At 45.9% G+C, this 17,693-nt stretch overlaps 1 protein-coding gene across 1 annotated transcript in view; it reads right to left on the minus strand.

The window, feature by feature from the left end:
• rapgef1b (Rap guanine nucleotide exchange factor (GEF) 1b) overlaps positions 1–17,693 on the minus strand; it is a 39,211-nt gene that overhangs the window by 11,780 nt on the left and 9,738 nt on the right. Inside the window, exons 2-10 of the mRNA XM_084034745.1 lie at positions 5,870–6,015; positions 5,111–5,289; positions 3,394–3,550; positions 3,214–3,302; positions 2,974–3,132; positions 2,341–2,391; positions 1,727–1,841; positions 1,441–1,627; positions 555–1,079 (exon numbers count right to left, since the gene is read on the minus strand). Of these exons, the coding sequence (XP_083890871.1) occupies positions 555–1,079; positions 1,441–1,627; positions 1,727–1,841; positions 2,341–2,391; positions 2,974–3,132; positions 3,214–3,302; positions 3,394–3,550; positions 5,111–5,289; positions 5,870–6,015 (1,608 nt within the window). The remainder of the gene's footprint in view (positions 1–554; positions 1,080–1,440; positions 1,628–1,726; positions 1,842–2,340; positions 2,392–2,973; positions 3,133–3,213; positions 3,303–3,393; positions 3,551–5,110; positions 5,290–5,869; positions 6,016–17,693) is intronic.

Here is a 17,693-nt window from a genome sequence, read left to right on the forward strand (position 1 = left end):
CAGAAACCCTCCCTGCACTCTTAACACCCACGTCTTTCAAACTCAACAACCCCGGTGTGTTCTGCTAAAAATGTATTCAAACCCAAAATGACATCACCCCGATGACATCACCAGTTACATTCTCTTATTACATTACAAGCATTTCCACAAGCTCATTAGTATCACCATTAAACTGTATTTGATGATTAATATCCGTGTCCCTTTAAAGTGACTTGAAATCCTACATGCAGGAAGGGCTGACTGTATGGAATGACATAATACAGGAGCTGGAGAGGAAGTGATGTAGCAGGTGTGTCAGGAAATGACCAAATGTTGCCCCCTCTGCCCCTGGAGCCGGACCCATTGTAGCACATCCTGGTATTCACTTCCTGCCTCCATTCAACGTGGAATATTTCCTTGACATAAGCCATGCTTCAATGAACAGATGACCATGTGCAGCCAACATCCCTAAAAGTCAACCCCAGGTCTTCCCTGCATTACTCTTTGCGCTCTGATCTCATTTAAAGCTCTTCCTTGCCATCATGGCTTCCTCATTACATTCCCACTTCACTCACTGTGTCTGCTTTTCTTTTCTGGCAGTGGCGGCGGGCTGGAAGGGACGTCTGCATTCTCGCTGGCGATGTACTGGGCGACGAACGCACCCCCGTTTGTCTGGGGCATGGGTGAGATGGGTGTGAAAAGGGGGAACGGCGGCGTCGGGTGCAACTCCTCTTCTGACAAGTTGTCATACTGGGAGGGGTAGCGCTCGTACAGCACCCTGGACCCTCCGTCGGTAAAGGCCGACGCCTGGGTGCTGCGCCGCTTCTTCTGGGGGAGGGCGGGGGGCGCACTCATGCGGGAGGAATGTAAGGGATTGGTTTGATTGGGCTGCGGGGTCCAGGATTCTGGCTGCTGCTGTGATGGGGGAGCACTGAAGCGCGGATGCGAGGGATGCTGTCCGGGGACCGGGGACGAGGACTCGCTGTGCGACTCGGGCAGGGGGCTCAGACACCCTCCCACCGGTATTGGGGGCAGGTTCTCCCCAGCTGACAGGTCCTGGTGGAGGAAGTCATAATCTGGGTCGTAATTCTCTGTGTTGTCTGAAAAGGTAAAGAAAAAGGTACAAATCACATTAACAAAATGAGCGATTTGCATTCATTCCTTCCTTGTTCTTTATTTATTTGCCATGAAAAACACAAACAAGCTTCTCATTTATTACAAGCAGCAAATACAGCGTTTAAAATGACACGTCACCAGCGGGAAAGCAGACTTTAATCCTGTTACAGTTACAGTATGCAGAACCATTTGGGTGTTGGTCTGGTTAATGCGCTCTTTGTAAGCCAATGCATGTGTGTGTGTGTGTGTTTTGGGGATTTGGATCAGATATGAGATCCAATGCTAGATTCAGATCTGACAAAACGTCATGGAACCCCAATCGCGGGTTGGTTTTCGTCGTCTTACCAAGCGTCTCACAGCTGGTGTTACGGGAACACTGACCACTGTCCTGCTCCATAGAAGAGAGCTGTTCGTCTGACTTGCTGAGTTTCCCCATGCTGCTGCACGGAGAAAGGCGTGGAGAGTCACCCCCGTAGGACTGGCTCCCCCCGGAGAAACGCCGCTGGAGGAACTCCTGCTCGTAGTCCTGCTGCTGCACAGACAAAGAAAGGCCTTGAGCACTCTTTTCCTCCCTTAATGGTTCGTTTATTGAAATTAAAAAGGTACACAACATTGGACCACAATTCCTAACCTGTCTGTGGACGCTGCAGGGCAGGCTGGAGCCTCGGCTGATTGGGGCGACCACTGCAACCCGTGTAGGCGAAGGGGCCGACTGACGCTTCTTAGGAGGAAGAGCTGGTGGGGGGCTACAGACAGAACAGCACACAGACACAGCAGAATGAAACAACATGCTATTTGGTCAATAGTCAATACAGACAAATCAGGCAAGCACGCGAAACATGTTTTCTCAGACACGTATGCACACACAAATCCATGTATGAATACATGAACACACACATTGTCATCCCTCCAGTGGAATAGTGAGATGAGAGTGAGGGTGTTTCATGTTAGCCTCTTTCAGCTATGATGACATGAAGCTGTCCCGCTTGTCACACCTAAATTCAGGGAGTTAATACCATGATATGGAGGCCAGCACAGAGAAACGGCAGTCAGTCACGCACTCTCATGCACTGCATGGTCCTCCGATTGGACGATGGATTCTTCAGGGAATGCCCGGGATAACACAAAGTTTGGGGATGATGCAACCATGCAGGTCAACGACACTTTCATCCAATACAGAAGCTTTAATGCGGGTCTAGGGTGGGATGTTACAGTGGAGGCAGGTGATCCTATGGGCTAACATACTTCTCCTTCTGAGACGGTCTCCTTTGGCCAGCGTCAGCACTCAACTGCGCTCTGTTCCCAGAATCCAAAGGGAGACCAAAGATGAAACAAAGTGAGAAAGACAGCAGAAGGAGTAAGAAATGAAGAGACAGTGCAACAGACAAACCAAAGTGTGCCATATTTAAAGGCTAAAGTGTGAAAGTGATGAAAGATTTTAAGGAGCCTTTGGGTGGACGGAGCTACAGTTCGACTGCATGGGAAAAGAAAGGAAAACATATGATACACCAACATGTCGCTGATTCTCAAAAAAAGGTCTAAATCCGTCCAAATTAAATATGGAAGTTCCCCTTCCCACTCATACACACATCCTATAAACCCTCTTTCTTCCTCATTTGATATTTCTGAAACGTTTTCATTCTAAAAATAGGTTGCATTTAAAGTGAAACAGCTGTGATGAATGACTCCAGTACGGACAGGGCTTTTGTGACCACAGTGCAAAAGGTCAGAACGTTTCTCCGGCCACATCGGCGCCACCGAGCCCTCGTCATCGCTTCTCATTGGATGGAGACAAAACACCAAACAGAAATCTAGAGCTAAATGAGAGACCAGTCCTATGAGAACGTTGTACCGGTGCGATGCATGTGTCACCCTCACCTGAGCTCTGCCATTTTGGCCTCGGGGAGGGGGGGTTTGGGAGGGGCCACGTCCTCTTCTGGTATGTCAGAGGCGGCCTCTGCGGGGGTGGCCGCCGGAGCCGTTTTACTCGAGACCTCCTGCTCCCGATCTATCGAGGGCATCTCTGACGACACGCTGCTGCACACATAAACGCCGCCTGAGTGAATGAACTACTTCGAGTGTGTGGTTTGTGTTCTGCGGGGCACACTTCGTACTCACCTCTCGGCTGTGGTAGCAGGTGGCGCCGGTTTGTTGGGGGTGGTGGGCGACGGCTGCTCCTGTTTCTCGATGGTCAGCTTCACCAATTCCTGTTCACAGAAAGAGCCGGCTTCGGTCACACCACAGGTGGACGGAGACAACACCACTCACAACGGTTCCCCGTCTCAGCGAAGGGCCTACCTTTACGCCGTCCAGCACCGCTTTGATGACGCTGGTGACCGACGCCACGTTTTCCTTGTCCTCCAAGTCGATGCCATCCAGCATCACCTGGTCTGCCCAACGGATGAGGTTGGCCAGACTCTGATACACGCGGTTATGGCAGGAAGACAGCGCCGAACTGGTGACATGGTGTGAGAATATGGTTGGGGCAAGTTTAAGAATAGAACAAAGCATGGGATTCAAGAAGGAGTAAAATAAAAGTGGCATGGAACAGGTGAAGAGATGATGGTATGGAAACCAGAGGTGCATAAGCGTGAGAAGAAAAACAATAGGACAAGCACATGTGATACACTTCCACCTATCGACCAGCTATTAAACTGCATATTTAGGAGGCATCTGTTGAGGAACTGTGGGAGTGCCTGGCTACAAGCTTGGAGGTTGGAACAAGCAAGCTGCTGTAGTGACGGTGAACACGGGGAAGTGAGGTGTTGTCTCTGCCTGTACGTTTCAACCCAACACTAAGGTGTGGCCCCGGGCCTGTACCAACATGCTGCAGCTGATTCAGTGTGCGGGAATATCCATCCACCGTCTTTGCACGGCTTAGTTCTACGGTGAGTAAGAGACGACGGCAGCTACGGGGGTTAGCAGAAGGATTTGAGGGATGATAGAGCAGTGGCAAGGGTGGAGAGGTTTGACCCAGAAAGACTAAAGGCTGTAAGTTATACTGGATCTAAGTAGGAATAGTGGAATTTAAAAGAAACGTGTACAGCTATGAGTGATGTATGCGAGTAAGTGAGTCAGTATGACTAGAGTTTGCAGATGTATGACCTTGATACACAAACCTCTTGGCAAATAAGTACTTTAATCAACTTAACACTGCGTGCCACAACTGTGGGTAGGAGTTACACCCACTGTTGACCTACTTATTTGACCAATATTGATTTAAATCACTGCAGAACGCTGTAGTACAGTGTGCATGTTTAACAGATGGCAAAACTTTAGTTTGCATTATTAACAAGGGAGGGTTAAAATGTCACGCAATAACAACTTGATGTACAGTAGCTTATTTGCAAAAAAAAAAAAAAAAACATCTCCCTAATCTTTGCTGTGATCTATGTGGGTTTGACTCCATTAGACTGAGGTCAGATCTCCAGAGACGGCTGCTCTCCCATGTTGCAGCAACAGTCCATCAATTGCTTCTAAACACAAGGCTCGGAGATACAAAATCTGTCACCTCTGACCTCCGTACTGTCATCTGCACTGACAGATTGGGGAAAGGCACAGAGAAGTTCTAACATGTCTTGACATTCCAAAAAAAAAGTCTGCAGCTAAGGTGACTTTCAAAGAAAGGGCTTCCTTTACACAGAGTGTAAAACAGAGAAACATTCTGTTGGGTAATAGATCCGAGATGCGATTTTAAAGGCTTCAGGCATCAAGTCCAGGAAGCTTTGTCTGTCAAAGCATATTATCGATCGTCACAGACTGGGAAGCCAGCCGTAGTCGACATCATGCTAGTTCTAACATGTCCAGCATGCATACCAGCGGTATGAGTTACGTCAGGGAGCAAGAATGTGAAGAATGAATTGAGAAACGGTACATTGTGAAATTACATCAACAGCAGGAAAAGGAGGCACATTTTTCCCCCCAAAGGTCTGTTTTGAAGGTTGTCTTCTGTGTAAAAGACAAGAAACATTTTCATTCTTTTATAAAAAAAAAACAACAACAACATGCGACTAACCTGTGCTGTATTCGGGCCTCTACCTGAACCAGAGGCAGGATGGCTTCGAGCACCTTGCTGGCCGAGCCTGGAAGCATCTCAAGCACCTTCTTCTCCACAACCATTTTGTCCACGATTGTCTTGAAGTAGCGCAGGGCACTGACCACCTCCTTCTCGTGCTCCTCCAGCCGACTCACCTTCTACAAACACACAACGGTGAACATTTTCAAAAAGGTTTTCAAAACATCATAAGCCGTGAAATACGTAAAACTAAAAAACAACTATTATTTAGACCATCACAACAGTCTGGCCTTCATGCTGTGCTTCTATTATTACCATGGTTTGCTTGCAGTTCAAAGAACCATCTATCAAGTGATGTGGCTTGGAGCCATCTTGGTACCACAGCAACGGGCTCTTTCAGCTTGTCTAGTCTTTCACAGCAGGGCTGTTTGGGAATATATTCTCTACACCGAAAGCCTTAAGAGGCAGCGGGGGAGTTTATCCAGGAAGCGGCCCAGTTCCATTCATGTCTTTATAGGTTCAGACACCTGCTGTAGTGCAGCAAGCCGCCACAGTGACTGGGAAGCTGTGGGAACCAGCAGGGAAACTCTCGCACGTACGCAGACACAATGGAGTATGGGCGCACAAAACATTAAACAGGAAAAGAATTCACAAATAGGCAAACAAATGCGTGGAAAAAGTGGGAGAGCGATGCATTTCCCACAATACACACACATACTTTCGGGGCACCTGTACGCACACACACACACACACACACACCTTGTTTGCAGGTTTCTCCGTACTCTTGGCTGCTGGTTCGGGCTGCAGTTGCTTGCCCTTCTTGGATGGAGTCCTCTTGATCTTGGGAGAGTGGAACTTGTCCATCAGTTTCATGGTGAAGGAGGACAGATGGGACCGCTGCGAGTCTATGGACGGAGTGGAAAAGAGAGACAGCGGTCAGTCGAGGAGAGAGGATCCTCAGGGGGGAATAGAAGTTGGATTAAAAAATCTGATGGCACAACATTGAAGCGTTGGTGTCACTATCACACAATGCACCTCTTCTTAATGATGCTGAAGTGACCAGCTGAACGCTAGCTAGATGGAAGACGAAGGGAAAACATATTTGTAACACATTTCATCTGCTCCCTGTGCTCTCATCAATAAATCTGTTGGACAGGGACCGTCATAGAGCTTCTTCCAGCAGTCAATTATGTGCACAGATGTGTGCACGTGCACATGCACACAAAGAGGGACGAGCATGATAAATACTCTAGTTAGTGCAGAGATGAAAATTGCTTCATGGCACATAATTGAGAGCGGCTTCGTAATAGTGGAGTCATTTAGCAGAATTCAACGTGTTCACCGTAGAGCGGGCTGATTGTATCTGGGGAGAGAAAGAGTCCCGGCACTGTTAATCCCAGAAGAATTGACTGCTCGCTCACCGTCTCCCTTCACCTCTCGGCCCCCTCCTTCTATCTCCACATCAAACTGGAGCAGAAGACAGCGAAATACTACATAACAACGGTGGGAGCTGCCTGGCAGAAAGAGTGTTTTTTTTAATTTTTATCTATCCATCTATCTATCTGCTGTAATCTCCCTTCAGCTCGACAACAGCGGGATCTGACATTCCATGGCCATCAGCGTAAAAACACTGAATGCTGACTAGCGAGCAGCAGCAGGAAAACAACACAAACTAGCCTTCCAGCCAGCGCTTTCATCCGCACGATCGATCCACATGCCGCACACATAACCACCCCACCCCGTTCTTTCTCTCCCCTCCATAATCCTCATCATCCCTTACTCAGAGCAAAAGCCAGAGTTTGCTGAGGCGGCCAAAGGCGACAGTGTTTTTCTCGGTTAAAAATGTTGATGAGAACGCGTTCAGCGGAGTTTCCTTCCAATACAAATGCATGTGACGAGGCATGCGTGACCCCCCCCCGGGCTGTTGCTTTACACAGCGTCTACAAAAATCTTATCTCTATGTTGAGCAAAGATAAATCAACTCTGGCAGGCATTAGTACGTAACTAAAGGGGAATGGCCGATTGAATAAACTACGGTTACTGGAAATGTATCGCATGACTGGCCGTTGCATCACCTTTAATCTGCATTTATTTGACCTCATATACCCAAATATCAGCTTTTGTGAATATACAAGACAAGTCTAAATGTTAGAAGGCACATGCAAGACAAATATAGATTTCTTTTTTAAGTTAATTTGTAGCCCAGTTATGTCACAACAAAGAAAAAAACAATACATAACAGAGACAGCATCGTCTTCATTTGGGGTTTTATTACCACAGGAGAAAAAAACGTCAGCTTGTTAGCCGGCAGGATTGAGGAGGATAGAAGGAAGACAAAGTGTTTGAGTTCATCCCAGACGAGTAACCAGACACAGTGAAGACCCTGCAGAAGGTGACAACCTGCTCATCTCATCAGCTGTCTGGATCGATACTGTGTAGCTCGGGCCACAGGGGATGCTGTGCTGCATCAGTGCATCTTATAGAGCCTGAACAGCATAGCTGGGGCTGACGGTGTGAGAGTGAGATGTTTTTTTTTCTGTACCCGGAGGCTATACAGTTCACATAGCTGCGTTCGCCAGTTTTGCCGCAAGTCATGGTGCTGTCTTGGCACGGTTTCACTTTAGTGCAGAGCGAACCGTACGCTTTTGATTGCACAGCAGCAGCCTCCGTACGAATTTAGCCTCGCATAATCCTATCTGTTTGACCTTGTTTCCCCCTTCTCCTCCCCGGCATATTGTGCAGGATCTGTGGCTGACATCGCAATATGCCGGACGCTTTTGCTCAACCCGAGCTCGACCGGGCCCAGAAGGACTACGTGTGAGTTTACAGCTGCAGCCCAGGGTCCCAGCCCAGAGTGGAGAGGCAGGCAGTGACATCAGCACAATGAGTCACCGCCATGATCGATACAGCTGGTCCCAAAGACACCATCGCAGCCCCCGCGGCTCAGCCGTTTATCATGCGCACTGGGCCGGTTCTCCTCCGCTCCCTCTTCATTTTTTCTCCCTCTTCAGTTCTGAGAACAGAGAGCCCTCCCCCCCCTCTCGTCTCCTCCAGAGTTCACTGGAAGTCTGGCTCAGCATGGAAATGACATCATCAACAGAAAGAAATGCACAGGGTAAAGGAGAGAAAGTCAGCGCGGGAGGGAGAATACAGTGGAGTGCTCTGTTATAGTCATGTACGCCTGCAAGCGTCCACCCTCCACTCCTCCGCCAGAGACCGGCCCAGCCATCCCTCCCACTCCCACCAGTTCCCCGTCTGCTGCTGTCCAGAGTTACGAGGTGGTGATGTCATTCGCTGTACCGTCTATTGCACTGAATCTCACTGAAGTCATGGGCTGAATAAAACCTCACGGTGAAAATATTTTTTCAGCTGCCCAGGCTACAACATCCCTTCCTCCTAAACTCGGCGTACATTAATACACCTGCAAAACATTTTCACACACCGATTTTATCCTTCGTAGCCAATATTTGGATTTTTACTGCCAAGGGACTGCTTTTAGAGAAGAAGTGAACTGAGGAGGATTGGAAATTGAAAGTGGACCGGCTCATTCTAAACACTCAGTCCCTGTTTTCCTGCAAGTGGTTCCCGAAGTTCTTCCCCTGCTCCCTTTAAAATACAGTGCAATACAGCAGCAGCAGAGCCAGCCTGATAAACAGCAACGTGTGGTTACACTTCCATAAAGGGTGAGGTTTGACTCCTCTGCTGCAACAATCCCACAGAGAACCGAACACACACACACACACACACACACAATTCCCCTGAGCCTCATCGGTACACTGCAACCTCAGTGTACAGCCTGTTGAGTTTACAGTTCTCCGGTAGGTGTGGGACGGTGTGAACATTTCATATCACCATTCTCCCGGCCAATATGTGATTCACGATATTACCCAGGTAACCATCAATATGTGCTTGGAACTCTTAAATGGCACTTAAACATATTGGAATCAATACACAAATATTTTCATTGCATCACAGATAGGACACACAATTTTTTTTAGTGACAATCATCTTAAATAAGATGATCATACATCTTAAAATGTATTTTTGTATCCTGTATTTTTTTTAATCAGGCTCTATTTTTCACTTCTCCACTATGATGGCGAGCTAGACAGCTTTTTCAAGTCACCTGTGGCGACATTTACGATTATCCCGTTAATGGAAATTCACCATGATCGATCGTCATGAGTGATTTTTATCCCAATGCATGATAAAAATCCTATATCATCCCATCCATAAGCTCTCTTATATACCATAGCAACAAAACAGATGACATACAGTCCATGTTTGTTATTCTAATTTGGTAAAAATCTATCATTTTCCCAATGCTATGGCAGATGTATGATAAAGAACATAAAGGGAATCCCTGAAATCAGTTGTTGACGATGCATTGCAAAGGATTTAGCAAGTAAACATCTTTTGGGGGTTATTTAAAATTGCTTCGACACTTAACTGCTTTGAAAGGCCTTGGGGACGTTGAAAACAAACACTCCAGTCTGAACGACTCTTGAACAAAGCCTGGGAGGGTTCTCACACAACCCTGTGGTATAGCGGCGTCCCCAGGAGCCTCCCAAGCTGCTGCATCAAAGCGTCATTACACGATAAGTAAATACAGACATACGCACTCACACCAGGGGAGCACATTCATGGGTACTTCACATATGTTGTCATTCACCAAGTTCACCGTGGACTCTCCGTTTAAATCTGTTTTGCAGAAATCAATACTGGCCACCCCGGTGCATTTAGTAGCTTCCCTAGAAATTCATCCAATTTCCCTACTACCACAACACAGACCCACCAGGAAAAGTGCAATCTCTCTGGGCTATTGTAATTCTAAATCTGTATCTCTAAAAAGAAAAACAAAGTGCAAACTAACTCATATTACTTTCTCAGCAGGAACAAGGATTTCCCCCATCCATCTCTACTTAAGCATGGATGCCAAAGTAGAAAGACTGCAACACAAATGTACAATAAAATAGGTTTATGTCTTTGGAGGCAAAGCAAATTTCATTGTTTTCAGGAAAAAAAGGCGTAACGAATAAATAAAGCTTTTACACACCTGAGAGGCTGTCTGACAGAGACACTGTCTTCTCATAAACTACATTTTATTGGTGGAAACAGTGTGTTCTGTTCTACTCACAGGACAGTCTCTGTGAGCACAAGACAGTTGATACGAATTTGATTGGATTTAAAAAGCCAACTCACTGGTGCTCCTTTTACATGTGGCGCAACGTCCCACACGGTTACCTCCCCTCTTGCTGCCTGACATACAGATTAAAACATTTCAGTGGGAAATCCCAGCACAAGTGATGACCGGTGACATGTGAGCTTGTCCAGACCTGACTGAAGAACTGACAGGCGGGCAGATTGATCTGGCTCTTGTTCAGTACAGGTGTGATCTATACAGGACAGCTGCTCGGCCCCCCTGACTGATCCCCACCCACCCAACTCTAGGAATAGGATGAAAACTGGGTGCAGGAATACAGGGGAGGCTGTGCGTAAGGTTACACACACAGCTGTCGCCTCCCAGCTGAACTCCCCGTGAGTGAGGGCTGCTCCGTGAAAAGTGCATGGGGACTTGTTGAGCGTGCGAGAAGACTGAAACAAGAGTCAGAAAGGTCACCGTGCCAGCTGTTGAAAAGGGCTGGAGGCAAAGTTGTGTGCGTAAAGGAGATACTTTAAATTATCGTCTGAACAAAGCGGGACAGGACAGTTAATATTAGTTGAACTGCTGTTGTAATCTGCGACTGCTCACGACTGACCGACTGGAAAAACAAAATCAACGAGCACGTGCACAATAATAAGACGGAGATCTTCACATCCCTCTTAAGCACCGGCTATAACTGGTGTTGTACATCTGCTGCACTTTTAAAAATAACGTGGAAGAAACACAGCAGAACTTCTGAGAAAGTGAGAGGAACCCTGCTCTGGGTCACATGTAAGTAGACAGTGCATTCTTTATAAGCAACCTTATGCCTTCAATGAAACCTTATTTGTCTATAAAAACTACAACATAGCGAGTGAATTACTGTCTGCTAAACTGTAAAACAAACAAAACAAAAAAACATGCAGAAGTGCAGTGCCAAGTATCATTTCTATAGGCAAGACCTGCTGTGGAGCAAGATTGTGAAATGCAAGCCCGAGGCATGCAGAGATGAACAGCAGGGAGAAAACGGAGAGGAAAGAGAGAAAAATTCAACAGGAAGTAGTTAAGTGCTTGGTGAATTATTTATCCTCCCCATTGTAGTGGTTGGCTTCCTGCTGGGTGTGTTCAATTTTCAATAGGAATCCTCTTTATGTCCTCAGTTATCAACAAGCGGCACTACAGGACACGGCAGGTTGAGTGAGTGTGCCTGCGAGCCGAGGACGGCGGGGAGAAGGGGAAGCCCTGGTATGGAACGCGGCCCTGGTTAATGGTTGATTCAGGAAGTAATGGAGGAGAAAGTCCAGTGGCGGGATTATACGGTTTCCCTTTGCCACAGGAAGACTGAAAGCATCCAGTCTACCGACTGAGTAGATGAGATACAGCGGACGCTAAGTGCTCGGTACACTTACCATCTATTGTATTTCACTCAACAAACGAGTGCGTGAGACACAGAAGATGGTTTTTTTCGTGTGGCAAATCAAATTATCAAGCAAACAGACACATCCAGAATGCTGGACGTCTCCGGCCACTCACTTATAAAGTCCCAAAATAAACATAATGGCCGAATCATTTTTTTGCACTCGGCATCTATGTAATTACATCAGGGATGGCAATAAACTATTAGTCATTTCTAATTGAAGAGGGCTGACTGAACTGAAATGAATACTTGACACTGAAGTCACAGAAAATAGCTCACTCTGAGCTCATTTATAGTACAAAAAGATGTCACACTGGTTTTGATTCAGCTAAAAAAAATCAACAATGGTCTTCTCCTGATATCTGCTTTTATAAAACATCTATTAATAGCTCACACAAACATGCCCTTCAGTATGTAAATGAGCAGTAAAGCAGCCCCACCAATGATCAGGAGCAGATATCAATGCGGTGATGGAGGAGATCTGTGTGCCGGGTTGCATGGGAACAGACGGCCTGGTCAACCATGGCCAACGGCCACATAACGCAGGCCGATCCATAACCCAGATCCATAATAGAAAAGCGAATCGGATCCTTAATAACTGTTTCCTCACATGCTCAACTTGCGTGCGACCCGATGATGAGAAAGTGAATGAGAGACGGCGAAGAACAGTCTTTCTTTGAGAGCGCCGTCTGCTCTCGAATCTAACCACAGCGGCGACACCGTAGACGCAGAGCGGCTGATGGCTGAGAAAACATCTATATGGGGAAACTCCTGCTCGGTGAACGAGTCATCATCACCCCCGGGAGTCATGAGATCACACTCAGAGATTAAAAAAACAACATCAAAAGCACCCTTATCCATGTTTCTCTCCGTTTTAGAAAGCTCATAAAAAAGGGAGAGAATTACAATTAACGTGCAAATGTGTTTCTAAATTCCGATTACCATAAAAGTATCCACTCAACACTGTGAGACGCATACTATAAAGTGAATGGAAACTAGAGTTATCTGTGGGGGTGAATATACATTGCATTGAGACATAATAAATCAGCAACAAGCAGCACGCAGAGGCACATAACAACAAAATCCAGCCTAATCTCCAGGGGACACACCTTGCATTCTCCAGTCTGTTTATTTGCGTTGTTATTCCTCAGGATAAATGGCTGAGTTAGTCACACGCCTCACATCTATAGTGGGACAAATCCACCATTTATCAAGTCACTCATGTTTATTGCTTCGGTCTAAAGGCCCGCTGAAATTAAGTGTTTATTCTGAGGCACTTTGCAACACAGAGCGACCTGATGATGCCCAATACATTACCTGACTCATCTGTCATGTACAGCCATAAAACAGTGGCTTAAAGCAATGTGTTGCAAGGGCATTTTGCAAGCACAAAGTCACACGGTAATGCTGCTGGAGCAACATGACAGGAAAACAGGGTTTGAGGCAGGACGGTGAAGGGAAACAAACATGTTGTGTTATATTCATATACCATAGCTTAAAATAAACTGCTGTGCTTAAACTCAAGGCTACTGGGGGGGGTCAACGCAGACACAGGTCCATAATAACACAGCTTGCAGACGAGAGGCGGTGGGTGATGTGTGGATATTGGGGGCCACTGGGCCTCTGTGAAATGAAGCTGGGCTTTCAATAACATTTTCATTTTTCTAGCAGGAGGAATGACGTTTGTCTACGTATGGGGGAAAAATACTGAGATGTTGCTTTTCATGAGCATTTTCTTTAAATTCTACATCTCAGACATTATATGATGTCATTCAATAATGTCATTCTGGTCAGTTTTGAAACACATTCTTTCTATGATAATCATTTTGCAATAATTCTGTTATGGACTATACAAAAGTTATTGGATAATTCCATCAAATGAAGAAAGAAATTCCACTGACGCAGTAAAATCCTAGCATATAAATACTAGACCTTTTATTCACATTCGGTATTAGTTAAAGAGAACTCGTAACTATTGACTTATATATCAGTGCTGCTTTTTGTGTTCAATTATCCAGATAGGAGTCCATTAATTCCAGAAAATGCGTGCAAACACGAGGGAAGGGTGAGCCGTTACAATTAGACAACTTCTTTTTAATGATCTAATTGTTCTTAATTGTTTTTAATTATCCGTTTTATGCCTCAGGGAACACCACTCAACTCAACTTGTGTCTGGCCCTCAATGTAATGACAATAAGGCGACTACCTACCTTCCTACCTTCCTACCTACCTACCTACCTACCTTCCTACCTACCTACGTCAATAACATGTTATCTGCAAGGTGTGTGTGTGTGTGTGTGTGTGTGTGTGTGTGTGTGTGTGTGTGTGCATGTGTGTGTGTGTGTGTGTGTCTATTGATGCATGGGCAACAGAAATGAACAGTAAATCTTGGCAGGGACTTTCTGCAGTACCCCACAAGAGGGAAGCTGATTTCACCTGCTGTGGTTGGATTCAAAGCTCACTTACTTTTTTATTTTTTATTATCTTTTTCAGGAAGTGATTGGAAACATTATCACGGCATTAAATCCAAAGTGAGTCATTTCATTCCACTTCTGGATAAGGAGTTAATTGCGATGAGACATTTCTCGAGGAAATCTTTCACTATCTCGACAATAAATTAAAAAAAAGCTCGATCAGATCAGTACATTTTTAGACAATAAGAAACGTGGTCCGGCTCAGAAGCTGGGACTGAGACAAATGTAGGCCAGTAGTTTGGAAGATGGTGTTTTGGAAGCAGCGCTGACTATTAGGCCTGTGTATTGTGTGGTGGCATAAACATTTACAAGTCTCCAGCCTCAATGCCTCCTCTGTTAAAGTATGAAGCCAACAAACTCCTCCTTCCAAAGCTCTCTCTGAGCCGAGTTAACAGCATCTGGATTTGTCTGCGCCCGCTTTGAGCCTTCCTCCCACTGACTGGTGGTTCATTCTTACTGGTACCTTTGCTGGTAGGGAGCCCACACATTTCCTCCCTTCCAGCTAGTGTGTCATGACGGTGAAAACCACATGTTTGTCCACATTTGCACAAAATACATAGTTTAACCAAATATACTGTTGGAACTGCTGCGTGGCTCAGATGCCATATTAATCCCACCCCCGAGGTACCTTTATTATTTTTACTCATTCATTGCTCTACTCCACTGCTTTTAATGGCCACGGTTTCACACGCTGACTTTTACGTTGGTGTGTAATTGCAACTAAATTAACAGCAATTTATTAGTGATCCTGCATGTGGCAGCTTTAGTGTTACAAAGAGCACATGGCCTACAACACAGCATTAAAGACCCATTTTTACAGTTCGTAAACAATGTGTTAGTGCGCACGTGCAGATTGCAATAGCTTGTCAAGCTACGCAAGGGCATCAACCACCAAAGATTGCATATGCAACCGAGACACATTGACTTTCTAGATCCGTGTGCTATTCGTGATTGGCGAGAATACATTAGCAAGTATCCTGATATTTAGAAGCGAGACATACACTAGTATTTGGTGGAAAAAACCCCAATGCAGTTGCTTGTAGGGATGGCGCCGATTGAAAACAAGAGAACATGTAGGTGTCCTTGTTAAAGCCTTCAATAGATTTTTAATACATACTCATCTGTGCTTATTATCTACGCCAACCATTTCCATAAGCTACTACGAGCAATGAGGATTTAACATCGAAAACCGATTCAGCTGCTGGAATATTGATTCAGACCGAACGTGCAACGAACAGACGATGATGATACTGGGGACAGTTTTTAATTAAATTCAATTAAACCTTGTTAACTTCCGTTGCATGCGTGTGGATATTGTTGATGACGTTCAGTCTATACCACAATGCACTGTGGGCTGTGACTGACCTTTAAGTTAATCTGATTGTTCAAATAATCCCCACCCTCTGTGTACGGTTTCAATATGAGTTGAGGTCTCATAGTGGGCACTGGGCGAGCTAATGGAACTAGTTCATGGGAGCACTTGGCACAGCGGTTCAGTGGGGTTGTATTGAAAAGACTGGAGGGAGCCCCGAGGTCTAGGTCACTCAATTGTCCTGTATGTACAACAAACACGCACATACAGTACACACAATGTACACCACCATCCCCAGACAGAAAACAAATGAGTACACAAAGAGCGCCTCTAAACTATTCAACCAAAAGTGAAAGGTTGCAGCGGGGATGCCACAGGGTCTGGTTTTCACAAGCATCGACAACAAATAGAAAATAGACCACGGCACGTGAATAGGATGCCTTTGATGCCCAACGGGTGAAATGAAAAACAAGAAAGCTGCACAGTGACAAAAGGGTTGCGTTAACAACAACATGGAAATATATAAAAGGGTCCAGAGGTCCCACTGTAGTTACAGGCTTTAAATCTAGTACCCTTGAGGAAGGGAAAGAACACACAATTAACGTGGGGGTCCCTGTGTACGCTACAAGAAGGGAATAAATCAGTCAATATCTGCAGATACCGATCATATCATCCAGACCGACGTGTTCAAACGGTGTTAACAGTGCTGACAGAGCTGAGAGCGTTGACCTGGGGGGACCTGAAGATGGGTGCTGCGCTTCTTTGATGATGCTGTAGTTCGGGACGTCGTTATCAGCAGTAACCGCCGTATGAGCCGGCGCCGATTAGCTAACCAGTCAGACACGCACAAACACGCACATGCAGCCGGACTGGCTGCGTGAACACAATACAGAGAAGCTCCAAATACATAAACAGATGGAGTGTGACTTAATTTACTCCACTACATCATTAGATAGCATGTAACTTTGTCAAAGAAAAATACCAAACATTCGCTAGTTGCAGCTTCTCCATAGTGATGATTTGTTTCTTTTTCTTAAGTGGTGCCGAGCTGCATTTATTACGGTTTTGTCGGACAAAACAAGCATTTTTCACGATTTCCAGACATTACGAAGACAAAATAAGGAATCGATTAATTGAGAAAATCATCAGAAGATAGATCAATAATGGAAATAATCGTTTGTTGTGGCCCAAATAGTGATATTGAATTTCTCTGCCACCCAGGGTTGTGATGCCTCATGATTGCACTGGTGTGTGGAACAAATGGAGCTGCAGACAATGACACATTTACACTGTTATATTGGACAACAGGGCAAGCACATGTGAGGGAAATCACACAGCACACACACGTATACACAATCCTGGGTACCCCTCCTGTTCCTTCCCCCCTGACGCCGAGGCCACTGGCATGATTTCCTGTCCCATGTCTCCCTCATTCAGAGCCACTCCCTCTTTTTCTGGACACATTTCGCAGGCCAGAGCAACCTGGACTTGGACCCTTTGCCTCTACGACTCCCCTGTATAACAACTTACCTCACCTAAACAGGCAAGGCCCTAATAACACAGTGCACTAGAACTCACACCAGACAAAAGACGCTCGCTGTGCCTCAAAAAAAACCAGCCGACTGAAACTCGAAGCGGTCTGATCCTTCGAGTGACCTTCTGGCTACAGCGGTTTACTGCATTTTGCAGAACTCCATTTAAAGCTCGCTTTCTGAACCGAGCGTTTCGACACAGACAGACAGGCAGGCAGCAGGTTCACCTTGGGTGAAACCAATAGACTAAAGAACCACAAAGTGCTATAAATACCCCGCTTGTCAGTGTCTGTAACATCAAGCAGCACCAGAACAGAGACGAGGCGACAGCAAAAAAGAAGCCTGTGATCTACCGAGATGAATCCGGAGATCTCAGCGAACGGCAGCTGTTTGGCAAGAAGAGCACGAAACAAACAGTGAACTAAAAAGCACTCGAGATGGGAGAATGATCCTACGCACAAGACAAGAGAACCAATCACTTCAGCGCCACAGTACAAGACAGAGGCAGATACAGAGAAGCCGAAGCAACAATGTTCTTGTGAGTAAATGGCCTGGAGCAGCGAGGAGTGGTACCACTCTCCCTGAGTGAGAGTGCTGTACAAAGCCCATCCTGTCTGTGCGGCGGGGCTACTTGTCATCCTCTTGACACTTTGTGCACGGCACAGTGCAGTGGACAACACCGACAGACAGGTGGCGAATAATAAA

This window comes from Eutrigla gurnardus (genome assembly GCF_963514095.1).
Source record: "Eutrigla gurnardus genome assembly, chromosome: 19".
NCBI lineage: Eukaryota > Metazoa > Chordata > Actinopteri > Perciformes > Triglidae > Eutrigla > Eutrigla gurnardus.